Genomic DNA, 17,805 nt, shown 5'->3' on the forward strand with positions numbered 1-17,805 from the left:
TGGGAAAGTCAAATAAAGTGAAATGAATATGTTTTTAAAAAATCAGACTATTTTTTAATATTTAAATGAATCTAAACTGATTTTAAGTTCATTAGTATTGGTTCAAGTAGCAGAAGTCAAACTCCCCATGATGAGATATTCAGTGAAAATCACCTTTACATTTTAGAAGTGACAAATCGCTGCTCAGTGCATTACTGCATTACAACACAGCCAGAGATATTACAAGAAATAAGGTCGTATCAATAAATTACTGAACGACACAGAGAGCAGACACTAAATGTGGGATTTGTTTTTCACAGTTCCCTCCTGAGACATTCAAATCCACCTGAAATCCAAACTGAAGGTCGGCTTGTTTTATTTCTGGCACCGCCTCATCATTAAGACAAAATAAAGAACAAAGCAATAGCTGATCTCTTTCATGCCACCTATCTGCAGCACAGAGCAGGCAGCAGATAAACAGTAAAGCCTCTTATGGACCGAGAATGAAACAGGAGGGGAAATGGACAGACCAGGACCAAACACACAACCGGCTAAAAAAGCTACAAGCCTGTTAGCATGTGAGCCAGACATGGTGATTTTAAAAAGGGAGAGCGATGGAAACAAAGCTCTTGGTGTGAATCACAGGCTCAGGGAAGCAGCTCCAGTAAAATCTGTTAGATTAAACAGTCAACACTCTGCTTAATTCATTCCACAAAATATAATAAAAAGCTGACATATGAGTTTTACCTTTGTAAAAAAAACAAAAAAAACTGTCTCCCAATTTCTTTTTGTGTGACTGGGACAAACCGGAGTGTGGAGCAGATCATTTTGGGACAGCATCGATCTCCCAGAACTCCACCACTGTGTGCTGTGTGAATAAATTAAAGGTTTAGGAGATTTGCAAATCTTTGCATTCTGTTTTTATTTTTAAATAGATATCCTCAAAAAGATACATATGAAACATAATCTCTACGGACTCACGTTCATTTTGCAGAGAAATGACCTCACAAAGCTCTCAGGTAACAGCATGAACGCAGCATTATATTGAAAGCTGCTCGTTCAACATGAGCCAGCAACAAGCACTGACTGAATGTTACAGAAACTGATGACGTTTTTCTGGAAGATAAAATAAATCTGTGGCTCTATCAGAACAAAATCATGTTTTGTTCTGGTAGAAAACAATTCTTGCTCTTCAAAATGTCACGTTGCAGTAAAAAGCCAGCCATGAAAAACAGCAAAGACACACACACACACACACACACACACACACACGCGCTTCACTGGACTGCCTTTAGCTTTGATGACATTGAGCATTTGGCATAAATGTAATAATGTAACAAGCTCATAGAAGGTCATAACATTCGTTTCTGTCCAGAACTTTGTTAAATTTTACAGATGTGACAGTTTGACCGCGATGAAAAGTCTTCACTAACACATCCACAGATTCTCAGGGGTTCAGCAGAAAATGCTGCATTTAGGTGGTCGGCTGATATCCTGAACCTGGACTTGACCAACTGAAGCAACCTCACATCATAACACTCACACAGGCTTGTACAACGGGCACTAACTGGGCATGATGGGTGCATCACTTCATCTACTTCTCTTCTTGGCTGATGCAGCTACAGGGTCAGTCTGGACTCAGACCTCCTGACCTTTATCCATCGCTCCAGAGCCAAATCTTTATTCTCACTTGGAAACTGACATCTTTTTCCCAATGATCTATGCGGGTAAATGTTTTTCTTAATCTCAGCCAGATCCTTAGTTGTTTGTGACTTCTTCTCTCTGACAAACAAACCTGTTAGGAGGAGAGCTTTTCAGGTGTGGTTTATCTGTCTGTGGTTGCCTTGAGTCTTAACACAGCCTTTAGCTGGAGCAGCAGCAGCAGCTCTGGTGTTCCTCAGAGTTTCGAACATGGCTGCAGGTCAGTTGTGTTACAGAAGTGCTCGAGAGGCGAGTAAACAGACTTAAAGTGGAACAGCATGCTTTGAGTTGTATATACCAGTGAATGGCACAAATAAAGCTTAAGCTGTAAGGCTTCTTGTGTGGGCAGCAGGGTCAATTAGGTGAGTTTGCTCTGTCAGATATTTGTGAGATGAATGGGTGAAAACACTGAATCACTTTCTCTGCAGACATGCGGTGAAATTCCCCGTACAGCATGCTGTCATGGTCTTCATACATGTTCTGATAAAACGCTGTCTCTGTGGAGTCTGGCTGCAACGAACACATTCCTGTAATGTGATGCTGGATCAGAAAGAAACACTTTGTATTGATAGGACAAAATATTGACACACAATCTTTGTCCTAGTTTCAAAGAATGCCTGCCAGCAGTTTAGATTTTTGTTTTCAAAAAATTTGAAGAAACCTAAAAGTTACCACAAAGAAACTTAAACTAAGTAGTACTACGGGTGTTTTCCCACCTGCAGTGTTTAGTCCGTTTAAATTGAACTCTGGTCCATTTTCCCCCTCGGTGTGGTTGATGTGTGCAGATATGAACACAGTAATCGAGGGAGACCCAAAGGACTGCACCGGGACCCTTTGGAGGAGGCGCTTCATTTATGGTGTGAATGTGATCCAACCCCAGTCTGAACCAACTACCAGGTGTTACAAGTTTCAGCTAAAAAAAATGTCCCGTAGCCATGTTGGCTTTATATTCTCAGTGCAGGAAGGTACTACAGATGAGCAAAGGTCTGTCCAACCAGCAGCTAGCTGTTATATTAGCGACCTTTAGCAGGATAATTTAAAGTAGAGCCAGAGTAGCACTCTGTCAGAGCAAAGGTTAGAGATTAAACATCTGAGTACAGCAGCCAAGGATGAGACACAATCCTTCAATCAAATGTGTTTCAAAAGAAAAACATGTCTAATAGTAAGTGCTGCTCAAAGTTACTCTTCTTGCCTGCTTTGTGAAACAGATGTTTGTTGTTAGATTAGGTTTGTATGGAAAGCCTGACAGAAGCAGAGATTGATGCCATGGCGATCAGCAAACAAAAGTTCTTGGTAGAATAAGAACATGCCTCAGATTTCTGGAGAGGCGGAGTTAGCACTGTCGGAAATTTCAAAGTAAGAGACGGTTCAGTCTACTAGCAGATCTACTACAGATGGCTTTGTGCTTCTGGCTCCATAGTTTAATGTTTAAGAAAAGAAATGAGTAGCCAAGTGTATTTAATCAGATATTTAAAAACTTATAACAGTTGCTGTTGCAATGCAGTGTAGCACCACATGGTGGCGTCTCTTGACTCGTGACTGGCAGGTCACGCCCTTTTTGTTCTTCTTCACTGTGTAGCGTCTCTGTAATGGATTCTTCCCTATGTACGCAGACTGTGTGCTCTCAAGTAACGTGTAGTAGAGCTGGCACTTTTATTTTTTTGATATTTAAAATAAATGAGTACTTGTGGAAAGTTAGAAGTCGCTCATTCGCTATCCAGCTGCACACCACTGCGGCTGGCTTCATCTCCACGTTACACTATATGAGTTCTGGTGAGAGTGAGACGTGAGTTCAATACATTACCAGCAGCTGTGCCAACCATAAAAGCATCTCACGACTTTTACCTCTTTGTTTCCCATAATTTCACCTCTCTACTCTCATCAATTATGCATTTTGTTACATTAGCTTCATCAGTATATATCTTCAGAGTGTCTAACACGATCTACCAGAGTGAAGTTTAAATTCTGAAAAGTAAATGTTGAAAAGGAGAAATGAACAGAAAAAATGTATCTGGTATTTATTTGCATAAGTTTGCGTCACATGCAGTTACAGACAGCAGCTAAATAAACAGCAATTTTCTCAGCATTGATCAAATAAATAGAAATGAATAAATCAGGAGCAAAAGTTGGTCTGAGAGAAAAGCTTTGAACAACCAAAGCTGTCAGCCTGGCTCACCTTGACATTTGGCTTCCTCGTCGAGAACCCTCGGTACCATCCTGAAAGAAAACACAAACAGCAGTGACTAAGACTGATGAACAAACACGGAGATCGTGAAGAGTGAAAAGTGGCCATGACTCAGCAGCCGGAGGAAACGTGCAGTGACTTTGACTTCAGCATTTTCCAACACAGAGATCTTTGTTCAAGAAATTCTGTCTTACAGGAGCTGTTTTAATGGAAATATACAGCTAACTAAAAAATGAAGGTAATGGTAAAACTTGAAATTCCACCATTAACAGTTTATGGTTCTCAGCACTACAGCATAACACACATGGTTTGATACGAACTTATTACATAGTAGTAATATGTAGTTATTGCCCATAACGTGGGTCTATTCGCCCATACACATCCAAACGTTTCACACAAAAACAATAAAAGAGATTGGCCTCCAGTTAATGCACATTTTAAGAAAAGCAAGAATCAAACTTGTAGTTTGATTCTGCAGGTTTAGTATGGATGGAAAATGATCGTGCAAATCTCAAGTCCTCATTCAGTCAAAAGTCAGGTTTGTTATTCAGCTGCCATCTTGGCAGTACCTGTGGGCCATCATCACATAGAGAGCCATAACATTAACTTTACTGTTACTGGGGCATTAACTGCATGGCCAGCATAACCAGTTACAAAATAACTGAGAAATACGTGAAAAACTTTACCACAAAAAAATCCCCCAACCCTCCCGTACCCGATGTTATTCTGTCCGATGGCTTCATTCATGGTTCAGTACAGAGTGTAAGTATGATCATCAAGAGGAAAGGCCATGCAGCACATAGAGAATACAGGTCTACCTGCAGCACATTTAAACCTCTGTACTACAAACGTAACAACATGATTGGCTTTTTGGGGGAAAAAATCTTTCCACAGATTTCTGTTCAGAACATTTTGATTTAGTGACAGGTTGCTTTAAAAAGAACAGTAGCCACGGACACAAATGTGCAGACTGAAGGTCTTCAGCTGATGTGTCCAGACGTCAGCTGATGCTTCTGAAGGTTCCTGACAGTCAGTCAGAGACTCTGACAGACAGACTGCTGTGAAGGACAGATGTGGTTCACTGCGCTCAGCTGTGTGTGTGTGTGGATGTGTATGCTGAGTCTTTGAAAGGACTTTTATGAGAACTTGAAAGTTCTGACAATAAAGTCGAATATCTGCTGAATCTATTATACACACAAAACCTGTTCACACTGAACGAGTTTTACCCCTGAAGGCCTCGAGTCATTCGTGCTAACTGTTGATGTCGTCCATGAACTTAAGCCGGTGTGAATGTGCTCGGATCATAACTTCTAAAATAAAAATTCCACTGCAAAGTGATGCACCCCTATGATAACATCAGAACCATACAGTATCTCTGTCATTTCAGCCTTTTTGTCTGCAAAATGCAAATGCTGGCCGAGCGATTTGGTGCAAAAGGCTTTCGCTGCTGTACTGGATGGAAATCTAATGTGGAGAATCGAGATCCCAAGTACAGGATGAGATCTCATGTACAGAATAGAATAGAATAGAATAGAATAATCCTTTAATTGTCCCACAAGGGGAGATTTGGTACAGGATGAGATCTCATGTTATATCAGCCCGTTCTCACTCCCGAGGCGTAACAGGGTGACGTTTTGTCACGTCCCGCGGCGTTCCTGAGGAGCACGGAAGGAGACCTTCCGCGTTGTTATGGTACGCGCCGAGTTATGAATGAAATCCAGTGGAATGACGCTCCCGCGGTAATAGACGTTCCAGCCCTGTATTGTAGCCCTAAACCTAACCTTATTCCTGACCTTAACCAGGACTTTAATGACGTTAAATAGCGTGTTTCGAAGCGATTTGAAGGAAAAGAGTGAACATGTGTAGATTGAGTCCGGACGGTTCTCATATTTCCTCATTTTTCCGAGGTCGTCATTTAGGAACGTGGTGGGTAGCCGGAAACGTAATGTGTTGATGATTTGTCACCTAGTGTAAAATGTTACGCTTTGGGACTGAGAACGTGTGCAGGACAGCATTTAATTGTAGGCTCCGCATTATTTAAAAACAACTTTTGTAAAAGGTCTTGATGCACGCTCAATAATCCAGGTAAGTAAATCCACAAAAGTTGATTCTGTTCATCTGGACGCAGCGTTTTCAGTGGGAGAAACGTTCATGATCAAGTAGCTGACCTCCCAGCCATTTACCTTCAGCGGTGCTAGTTTGAGTCATAATGCAAAGTCACCTGGATGAGTGACGAAGCGTTTCTCAAACTGAAAATGTTTTGAGGACGTTTTTAAAAACCTTTTTTCAAGTACTTCAATCATGAAATTTTAACACGAGTGTCCTGGGACTGTCTCACTTTTGAAGCCAGCATTATGTGACCATGTTTTTTCTGCACGGGAGGCTGGTGCTCGCTCAGGTGTTTGAAGTAGAGAGTTCGGTCTATATCTGTCCGTGATCTGGTTCAGAGACCGGTTCAACACTTCTTCTCTTACCACTGTATGACCTACAGGACAGTACATGCCCGCGTGCGTGACAGTGATGGACCCCTTTCTTCTTCAGGGCTCAGAGCACACCGCCGTTCTTTCCACATGGATGGACATTCATCAGATGCTTCTGCGGAGCAGAAAGCTGCCATGAAAGTTGACTCGACTTGGAGTAAAATCTTGACAGCTTAAAATTGCTGGTATCCAGGGACTAAATATGTGCAGGAGAAGCACCCAGACATCCTCTTAGTCAGTGGGGACATCATTTGTCTCCAGCCAAGTGGAAATAAAAATGATTGTGCCTCTGGCCGTTGGAAATGTGAGGGTTGGGTGGCGACTGTCTGTCAGTGACAGAGTGAACCAAAAGAAGCATTTATTTACATCAAAATGATGCAAATCATTACTTTGACCTTCTTAGACTACCAAATGCACACAGCTAGGAAGGCAATTCCTTGTACATTTATCAGAGCAGACGTCACCTGAATCGCCAGCATGTCTCCGAGACAAACACTTTCAACAACAGTTCAGAAAATAAAGGAGAAATTTCCTGTAAGACTACGAAATAACAGAACTCATCATGAAACCCTCGCAGTGAAACATCAGCACGCATTTACTAAATACTCGGAAATGTTCCAGTGCTGTCCAGCACATCAGACCCTTTAACTTTCATCACATCTCCTTGTAAAATCATGAGATCCATTTCTCTGCAGCTTCCCATCATCTGATCTGAATATGGAGGAGGGCTTAATTGGCTGAGTAATTAATAACCAATCAAGATTCATTTATCACCCTCATTATGACGGCTGTGTTTACTCCCCAACCTCTCATCTATATGGTAATCAGTCATGGGCTGGGCCAGCAGCGCCTCGGCCCATTCGTAAGACCTGACGTAGTGTGTGCGTGTGTGCGTGTGTGTGCGTGTGTGTGTGTGTGTGTGTGTGTGTGTGTGTGTGCGTGTGTGTGTGTGTGTGTGTGTGTGTGTGTGACAGACAGAGAGTAAATTTACCACATCTGTAGGGGATAAGAAAGAGGTTTGAGTGACAAGGGGAAACATTTGGATGAATTATAGCGGTGGAAACAGCGTCTACAGAGCCGGTGTTTATCTGTGGCACATGGGTGCACACGCAGGTGCATATACAGTAATTTGAAATTACAGCATACTCTGAAGAAGAGCAATCGTCTCGCCTCCTGCATCTAAACAGCTCACAAAGTGGTCATTAGAATAATCATTTTGCACCGTTACCAAAATAATTACCAATAAAATTCCCTGCAAAACACTTTTGTCGAGTTAATGCATGTTCAGTCTGCGCTCATTATCAAAACTGCATTACGCGGTGGATGCAGGTTTCCGTCAAGCTACAAAATCAGTCAAATATGAGTGTTGAGTGCTGCTGTAACCCTGTAGAGCACACCTCAAGGTAGTTAATGAAAAAGAAGTTGCTTGTTGATGCAGTAATAGCACCCATGAGGCTGTTTTTCTTTGTAATTTTGACAGGGATCCAATAGAAGTGCGAGCTGCAGCTGAGCCACCAATCCACTCCATGGGAACACAGCCTCCTCAGTTTATACAACACTGGCGCTATCCCACCCAGGAAAAACTCACTGAAAAGAAGCAGAGAAGTGGCTGAAACGTGATGTCTGTTCTGTTAGCCACTAGATCTGGAGACCTGAAGCTGTTCTGTGATTACGCAGTTCTTTGCACCAATCAGGCTTTTTGAGTTGGAGATCAGAGTCCACAGAGAAATTCAGGTTTCCACAAACCTTCTGTAAATCCATAGGAGAATGATCTTCCATTGCAATGGATGGTGTCGATTGGTAGGCCCACAAAACCAGGAAGTTGATTTCAGTTCTCTGATAAAAAGAAGTCCTAATCCCTGATCCATAGATAATGCACAGTTCTGGAGCCGATTCACTCGCATGTGCTGTGCCAGTGTGCCTGCACATGTGATGTGACAATAAAAGTGATTTGATTTGATTTGAGATAAGGTGACTCGCCCAGTACGTACTACCTCTAAATCTTACAGGTGTCTTTCCTGCTAACCCTGATAAAAAGTAACCTTAATAGCCTTGCAGATCAAATCTTATCAGCTCCACCTGTAGTTCTGCTACTAATCGTGGCACTTGTTGATTCTGGGATGGTTTTAGCCTCGACAGCAGGCTCCAAGGAAAGACCACGGTGAACGTCCACGATTTAGACTTTAGTTGCAGTAAATTTTATGAAAGCAATTTGGTACGAGCAAAATCAAGTAGTAAAAAGAGTAAAACTTGAAATTCTGAATCAAATCAAACGACTCGGAGCTTGTTTCATTATTTGTGTGGTTGTGTCTGTGGTCACCCATCACCCTGCCCATCTTAATATTTTTGTTATATATGGTTACAGTTACAGTACTCATATTTTTAAAGGTCTTTAAAAAAGTCACTTTTCACCTTTTCTATGAACATTTATGTCTAAAGTCACTCGTTGCTGTGACGGTTGTTCATCTCTACTCCAACTCCACTGTCTTTTCTGTAGCCGGGGACAGTAGTTGCTGTCTGGATCCTTATGTAGGATCATTTATTTTGGACTTTTAAAGGATCCACAGCATCCCTGTCATGAGTCCGCATTTCGAAAAAGCTCTGAAAACAGCATCCAAACGTTAGAGGTGATTCGAGCTTCTGCAGCAGCACGGCTGCTCTTCTGTGCTTCTAACATTCAATTTTTGATTCAGTTTTATTTACACAGCGCCAAATCACAACAACCATCACCTCAAGGTGCTTTAAGCTGTAAGGTAGACCCTAGAATAATACATACAGAGAAAACCCAACAATCATATGAGCCCCTATGAGCAGCACTTTGGTGACAGTGGGAAGGAAGAACTCCCTTTTAACAGGAAGAGCCGTGTCTTTGTAAGGCTGTTTTAATACTTTGTGTTTGACTTATTGGCAACAAAAAACTTTGTCTACATTTACACACCCTTCCATTTTTCCATTTAAATGCTCAACCATCTGATAGGTGCTGCATAACCAGTGGAAATCAGGTCATTTTTAAAGTAGCCTACAAAAAACGTGTTTTGTTTTTTTAAATATACATCTATTAATGCTTGCCTGGCTCACTGATGCAGACTGTCACCACCTCAGTGTATTTACAATGACACCAGTGGTCACTCTGGAGGGGGCTTTCTAAGGCTGTGGTGTTGGCCTTTAGAGAAGTGAAAGAAGCCCCCCCTCAGTGTGTTCTGGATTTTCTCCAAAGTGTTCAGAAAACAAGATGGTTTTCTGGAAAATTCTTCATTTCCCTTGTGTTGAGCCCTGTCTTTGTCTTAGGCTGCTCCAGCTCTTTAAACCAGGTCGCTTAGGGTCGCCCCACAGCCTGCCCGCCTGTCCCCTGTTACATCCTGATGCCACGTCTATCTGTGTCTCGCTGTGTGTCTCTGCGAGTTTATGCTTTCACCATCTTTACATCCTCTTTTATTTTGAAGGTTCGTTTCAAATGTGGCAAACTGCTGCCTTTTTTCCTTTCCTTGCCCTACTTACCTTGGTTGAGTTCGCTCTCACCGGTGTTTGGGTTTAGTTTGGGTTTTTCTTCCTCGATCTTCCTCGCGCTGTCTGTTGTTGTTTACTCTGTCTTTTCGTATTTGGGTTCCTTTGATGGTTTTCCTGCCACCTCAGTGGAGTGTTGAGACTAAACCTGAGTGTTCAGCCTGAAGGGATTTACTGCAGCCTCACAGCAGTGACATTGAGAGAGAGAATAAAACTGCCATATTTTGATGTATGAATCACAATGTGGATATTTTCTCATGGCGAATGACTTTTTGTTCATTGACTGTGTTTCCTAACGTTTAGTCTGCCTCTAACTGCTCTGATAGGCGAGGTCAGATACAACCAATGGCATAATAACCAATCAAAGCTGAGCTTCCCTCCAGCTAATCAAATCTGGTAAAACCCTACTTTGCTAGATTTGGACTTTTTAACCACCACATTTTACACACAGAATGACTCGTCTTCAAACGAGTGTCACATTATAACATCAGGTTATCTTCATACTTAGCTGCTATTTGCTGACAGCTGCTCTCTGCACAGTGCCAGAAGTTTGCTTCAAAAAAAGAGAAATCTTACAGCTGAAGAGCCTCTCCAACATAATTAGCACTCAGCTGACTATGGGCGCTTCAGCAGCGCTGACAGTATTGAGAATAAAATCACATACCTGAAATGGCTGCTGGCCCTCTAATCGAACTCTAATGCTTTCTTAAGTGCTGTGACTGTAATCTGTGGAGTGGACTCTGAGGATTGGACTCCAACAGTTCGGCTGCCACTTTCATGGCTTTGTCAATATATCCCCTGAGTTTCTGTCTGGGGGGGGGGGCTACTGTGATGAAGCCAATTTTAACCGAGACCTCGAGTCCTCCTGCAGCAGCAGAATTAGCAATGATGGATCACTTCTGGACTTTGACCTCAATAAAAAATGAAAATATTAACTGATAAATAATAAATAACAGTTCTTTTGTGTTTGTCGCTCTAAACGTTAGACTAGTGCATCTTCTAATAAATGTAGGTCCTGCTGTAGCAGCCCTTTGTTTAGAGGGTATTTTCTACAAATCTATTTACACGTTCAGTTAATGACCAAAGCTGCAGAGCGAGTTCTTGAAATTTCCTCGGGGATCTTGGACAACAGTTAGCCCTGGTTTGCCCTGATAATCGCTGCGTGCTACAGGGGAAGCTGCGATGCCAGTCTCTCCCACAAGGGCTCGGATAATAAGTCGTGTCCCTCGCCAGCAGGATTGCATTTCATAACCCGATCAAATTAGACGCCGATTGGATGCCAAGGAATTAGCTCAGCCTTGAATATGAGACTGCCTGGTCAATATGCATAGATGACAAGAGACGAGAAGTGTATGTAAGAGAAACCAGAGGAGTGTAAAGGAAGGATGCTGGAATTCAGAGGAAGCGGGAGGAAAATGAAGGCAAGTGCAGATTGTAGTTCCTCACAACAAGGCGGGTGAGGAAGGCACAAAGTGAACCCATCAACAGAATATTTCCTTCTCTGTCTATTCCTCTCTCCTCCTCTGGACATCTTCCCCTCGGGGTAAAGAGAAGCCTAATCAGCCCCTGGCATTAGATCGATGCTAGCGTCCTCCCCAGCTGTGGCTAATGGAGCACATACTCACTCATTATCTGCAAAAGACAACATTTTCTGGCTTCACACACATCCTGGCTTGAGTTGTTAATTTCTGTGAGTCAAACTAGAAATAACAATGGGAGAAACAGCAGCTAATAACTTGGGCTCCCATCCAGGCCCGCACGAGGCTATTACAGGCTATTTACACTCATTATTTGAGGGAACTATGAATGCAGCAATGAGTGCCACTTTGTTTTTACTGTGCACATTTGTGGCGACACAGCCACCGCTGCCGCAGCATTAACGTGAAAGCTTTTCTGTGTGGTGGCCTCATAAAAATCTGGAGGGAAATGGACCGACTGTGATTCACTGAAGCAAACAGCAGACTGCACCACTGCAGCTCTGAATGCTGCTTTTTTAACCAAAAACTAGTGGGAAAAATGACAAGAGTGTTCTCTTTTCAGATAACAGGGACTAAAAGGAGGGCCGCGTGAAGAATATTTAGAAGGGCGTGGACTCCTTTCAGTGGTTTTTTACAAAATTTAGGGAAATAAGATGGAGAGAGGGGGCTCTGAATCCTACAAATTAGGTTACATTCTCTAGTTAAGTACCAGTGAAAACAGTAGCTTAAACACAAACACCCACGAAGGTTATTTACACTGTTAAAGATGTTCAGTTGCAGTGAATGATCGATATGCTTCGGTATAAAGACAATAACTGGAACAGACTTGGAGTTGTTCTCAAAACTTTAACGGTGGTGAGCTGCTTGAAATGCTTTGAACAACCTACAGTTTCAGTTTTATTTCTATAGCACATTTAAAAGACCAAGGTACACCAAAGTGCGTCACACGAGTGCCGCATTGCAGGATTACAACAATAGAAGAACAAAGAAAATACAGAATAGTTACAGGTAAGAAGCGCGGACCGGGTAGAAGTTAAAATCAAATTTGTTTTGAAGGATAGCTTAAACAGGTGGGTTTAAACATGATTTGAAGGATTGAATGGATTCCGACACACGGATATCAACCGGCAGGCTATTCCAAAGTTTATGTGCAGCAATCGCGTCCCGATGCCCCCTAGTCTTCCGTCGGGACACTGGTTGCACTAAGAGCCATTGATTGGAGGATCTAAATGCTCTCTTGAGGATATAAAGGTCAAGGAGGTCGATTAAGTAGCTGAGCGACAAGTTATTTAAAATTATAAGTGTACAAAAGGATTTTTAAAACGATACAGGATTTGACGGGGAGCCAGTGAAGGTTGGCTAAGACAGGTGTGATATGATCATGTCTTGTGCATGTGCATGTGCAATGACAATAAAGTTGAATTCTATTCTATTCTATTCTATTCTATTCTTCTGGTGCCGCTTAAAAGACGTGCTGCGGCATTTTGGACTGGTTGGAGGCGTTGGATGAGGGAAAGTTGGAGGCCTAGATAAAGAGAATTGCAATAGTCCAATCTCGAAGTAATGAGAGCATCAATGAGCTTTTCTAGGTCTGTATGTCGTATGTCGGGCTTTGCCTTGGAAATTTGGCGTAGTTGGCTACCTGATAAGAACCCTAAAAATCTGTCTAAGAATAACTTTGTCCACATCACACATACATCTGACCTTTTCTTCCTCTTTATTTCATTTTTTAGGTAATAAATAAAACACTGTCGCTTTTGCACAATAATCTAGTAGAAGATGATTTCATGTGTTATCTTTATTGGCTGGAAGTAGAAACAAAACGAGTCAAATTGAACTGGCTGTCATAACCAGAAGATTTTAAATAGTTTGTTTTTTGCATGATTCACTTGTTAGTAGCTATGTTCATATAACACTGATTACTATAACAGCATGGACTCATGCAACGAGCAACATACTAGAGGTGGGAATCACCATACATCCCACGATACGATATTATCACAATACTTAACGCATGATACGATATTATCGCAATTTTTAAAAATATTTTTGCGATATTCAGATTCTGTACATGAAGGTAAACTTTATCAATATTCATTTTATCTAATATCAAAGTCTCGCACTCAGTCTTTCTCTCATTTCAGTCAGTTTTATTGTTGACAAACTGAACGGTTTGTATTACAGTCTAGTCCAACTTAACTGAATGCAACCATCTGGTACAATTATAGCTATTCTGAACTATGCAATTTATGAAAACTATGCAGCCCATTCAGCAACTGAAGAATTTGAAAGTAAATTAAAACAAAATATAATTTTACATTAAATAAAAAAGTTTTAAACTTAATTAAAATATAAAATGTCTTAAATTAAAATAAGTAAACTGTCATGTTTATTGCTGCCAAAAAAAAAAGTTAAACACATTTGGACAGTGAAGGAATGTCAGGATTCTTGCTCAGAAAAAGGATCAACATGCTCTGAAGTCAGAGCACAAAAACCTTTTTTGTAACAAAATATCGATTTCTGCTGTCCCTGTATCGATACATTATTAGCAAACAAAATATCACGATGCTACACAGTATCGATTTTTTCCCCCACCCCTACAACATACTGATGAATCATCTGTGTTACGCGTTTTGAGGCTTGAAAGCCGGTTGGGATGAATCTATACATGTAAATGTGTTTTATGTTCTGATCCTGAATCACTGTGGAAAGCGTGACAGGGTTATGGTTACGGTGAGGACTGGAGTGGAGTGGACGGCTGGAGCCAGAGTGTTTCATAAGGACCTGGAAAGGTACGTTTAGCGTTACTACAGGTTACAGCAGTCAAACCAGTCGTGTATGAAATGAGATTGTACAACTTTGTTGCAGGGAACAGGACATAAATTGATAACTTATTATGTAATATCTACCTGAGCGATGACATACATGTTTTATCTTTGCAGAAAATAACTGTAAATTAGAGTTATGACTTCCTGCGCTGGCTGCTGTGCTGCCGGGAGACGCACTGTTTCTCTTCTCACCGTTTCTATTCTATATGCATGCAAACGCCTTTGAACAGAAGAGCGAGATGCAAAGAAAATGCTCGCTCTGGGGGATATTTACCATGTTTACTGATGCTTACAGTCGTAACGATGATCAATGACATTACCGCTGCATCAAACTTCCGCCCCCGCAGCATCTCATGAAGCTATCAATCAGGTAGAAGCCTTACCTTCACATTTCTCCAGGATCTGAACAGTCTCCCCCACCTCCAGAGCCAAACCCTGAGTCACTGAGCCTCGGAAGTTGCAGATGACTGTGGAGAGAATGAGAGAGATGGGAAAAGATGAGATCCTAGGAAGACAGAGAAAATGATAACAGCTGCAGACGCGCTGACATTTGTCGAACATGCACGCAATACAAGAAAAAGGTTACGGCATGAAAGATCGGCGTCTGAACTTTTGGACGGCAACAGCTTATTTTCATCACTGATCAAAGGATGTTATCAAAGCACATAAATACAAAGTAATGCCCTCGTCTGCTTTCATCACTGCGTGTCTGTCCCATGACAACAGGGTGACGTTAGACATTAGAGCTTGACTGAGCACATCCAGACCGTGCTGTACCAGGCACTGTTGATGTTCATATTCCTCATGACTGCTCCAGTACACCCAGTAAACAACGGGCCTCACAGCTCATCCTGCTGATGCAGTCAGTGCAAGCGGTTCTGTTACAGGACTGCAATGTTAAATTGATCATCAGGAAATCTAACCGTGCAGGTTAAAGTCTCACTGGTGTCTTAATCATGAGTAAACTGGCTAAGAGGGCAGCGGACATTATTATGAATATAACTATTGTTAAGGCACAAATGCAGCTGTAATGCTAAAAGATGCGAGCACAGTCTCCAGGTCACGAGGTAAAAATGGGTACAGTTCAAATCAATTTCAATGCATCTCTAAGAGCGATAGCGTCGACCACGAGGCGACTCAATACTGTCCTCTCGTCTGTGTAGGTGTTCAGACAGGAGGCCACAGGTGTGTCTGAACGCAGAACAAGACGAGATCTTAAAACTGTCTTTGTCTGTTTAACTGTCTGCTTTGATAAAGGCTCTTTGTTTTTAAAGACTGTACATCTTTCCCATTGAGTCTGTGGTGAACTGACCTTGAAGACAAAGACAGCTTTAAGACCAAGTCGTGCTCACGCTGGACAATCATGCTTTCTGTCACCAATCCCACTCTTAGTCTCCAAATTTAGTCCCTGGGTGTTTACGCAACGTGTCATCTGTGCATGCCGTTTGCAGGTCTCGCTGTCAGTGCTGTTTTCCTCTGCAGGGCTCAGGCGTCGCACTTAGCTGCACATGTCATTTTGTTCCTGATGTTGTTAAATTAGGACTTTTTAAGAAAAAGAATCACAAGATATCAAAATGATGGAAAGCATGAAAAAGCTGTCAAAAGCTGCAGATATGGTAATAATGTTGCCAACTTATTCATGTCACAGCAGGGTTGAGAGCTGTTGCTGCCTCGGAGCAAACACATAAAAAAAGACAGTGAAAACTGAATTTTTACACACAGCTGAATTAACACAGCGCCACATCTGCAATTCAAATTTCAGCAAATCTTTAAAAAGGTCTCAAGAAAACTAGATGCCACCTGTAAAAAGACGACGAGAGAGGAGTCCAAGGCATTAGTCATTTCTGCTAATGCCCACAAATCCTTTCACTTTGAAGTAACGCTGTTCTAGTCAAACCTGGGTGCAGGCAGGAGGTCGGTTTCTAATCAGAATCAGAATCAGAATCAGAATGGGTTTATTGCCAGATGTTGAGGTTTACAACATTAGGAAATTGCTGCGGTGCTTCAGTGCAGACAATAAGAATTAAAGTGCTATGTAGAAAGAAAGATATGTGCATGAGATATACATGAGATATATACATGAGAATAAGAATTATGAGTGCTACGTAGAAAGATATATACATGAGTGCAGGTGGTGATCAGTGCCAGACATGAAATGTTGCAGTGACACAGCGTAGGGTCATGTGTTAGTGGCGGGTACAGTCATGTGGTTATTGTTCATGTGTCCAATAATCACTGTTGTGTTTCCCAAAGACAACACAGTACCTTGTATTGTTGTTAGGTGGAGATATGGAAATTTTAAAGGCTTTTCTTCTTTGCCATACTTTTTTTTTTTTTTTTTTTTTTTTTTTTTTTGCCTGTCCCGTTTGGCTCTTTTGCCATCAGAATTATTGTCTAAAGGCAAAGAAAGATGCCCAACGGATTTACTTTACCAAATTGACCATCCCAGCCTTGCCATAATGGTCCATTTGATTCACCTTTTATTGTTTATTGTTCTTTGCCATACTTTGAGACAAACAGCTGATGAATCAGATGCTCGCAAAAAAGTTGCCACCACTCTGCAGCCTCACTCGTAGCGGCTCATGAACGAGCTCTCCGCCTGTCCTAGGTTCTGTGTGAGAGGCTCTCCAGCTAGCAGTGGACCAACAGGACAGACGGACGACTATTACCAGCTGCAGTTCAAAGATGACATTGGACGACATAACCATTTTAGAAGATTGTAATCTGAAGGAAATGCTTAAAAAATCAGCTACTGTGCACACAGCAAACTGTAGTTTGAGCTGCCGACTGCAGTCTGGTACTGTGGCAGCGAGGACACACAGCTCACACCGACGGGACTGTTGCATCTGTCTCTGCCTGGCTTTGTCTCTGTGTTGCTGTCACCATCTGTCTCCGTATCATCAGCGTCACTCTCGCTCTCTGCCGTCGCTGTCACTCTCTGTGTCACTGTAATGCTCTCTGTCTCCACTATTTTGGATTGTGTCACTGACAATCTCAACTCCCTCGAGCCCTTCATCCCCGTGTGTCTCTCTTTGTTGGCTGTGACTTTCAACGTCAGTCCATCATAGTCCCTGGCATCATCAGAGACCCTGTCATGCTCTCACGGTCTTGCCCTGACCAAGTGTAAAATGCAACCAACCACTGCTCAATTACCTTTTATGTCCCACAAACCTCTAGTTGTCATGTTCCAAGTAGAACTGGAGTTTGACTGTGTTAAAACAACAACAAGAAAAAACACTGAAGCACAGTGAAGAGCGCGCCAGGAGACGGAGCTGTAGCCCTCCGAGGCCGAAGCAGCGACCAGTGTTCGGTCTCTCTCGACACAGACGGCTGCCATTGTTCCCATGCTACACGCTCTCTTTGTAAATAGCTTGTTAGCTTTGATGGACCCTGTTCTTGACCTCATCTTCTCTGAACGCTGCTCGAGCGTGACTCCATCCTCCTCCTCCTCCCACCTGTTATCCAAACGTATGTAATCGTGATCAGAGGACTTTTGTTCTGGCTCACGACTGCAGATTATAAGAACTGGCTCACCAAAGAGAACAGCATGCGTCTCACTTACTGTAATGTACACAGGAGAGCTGTAACTCACAGATCATCACAGAAGTTTGAAATTAACATCAGTTAATCATTTCATTACCCTTTTAGTA

General features: G+C 42.1%; 1 protein-coding gene across 1 annotated transcript in view; it reads right to left on the minus strand.

Annotated features, from left to right (window-relative positions):
• The window catches only part of LOC146710377 (dedicator of cytokinesis protein 3-like), a 234,835-nt gene that overhangs the window by 137,392 nt on the left and 79,638 nt on the right, over positions 1–17,805 (minus strand). The window contains exons 2-3 of the mRNA XM_085457761.1: positions 14,539–14,622; positions 3,857–3,897 (exon numbers count right to left, since the gene is read on the minus strand). Coding sequence (XP_085313887.1) covers positions 3,857–3,897; positions 14,539–14,622 — 125 coding nt within the window. The remainder of the gene's footprint in view (positions 1–3,856; positions 3,898–14,538; positions 14,623–17,805) is intronic.

This window comes from Copadichromis virginalis, linkage group LG5 (assembly GCF_057382275.1).
Source record: "Copadichromis virginalis isolate Kocher_CV1m ecotype Utaka linkage group LG5, C_Virginalis_male_GT1.1, whole genome shotgun sequence".
Lineage (NCBI taxonomy): Eukaryota > Metazoa > Chordata > Actinopteri > Cichliformes > Cichlidae > Copadichromis > Copadichromis virginalis.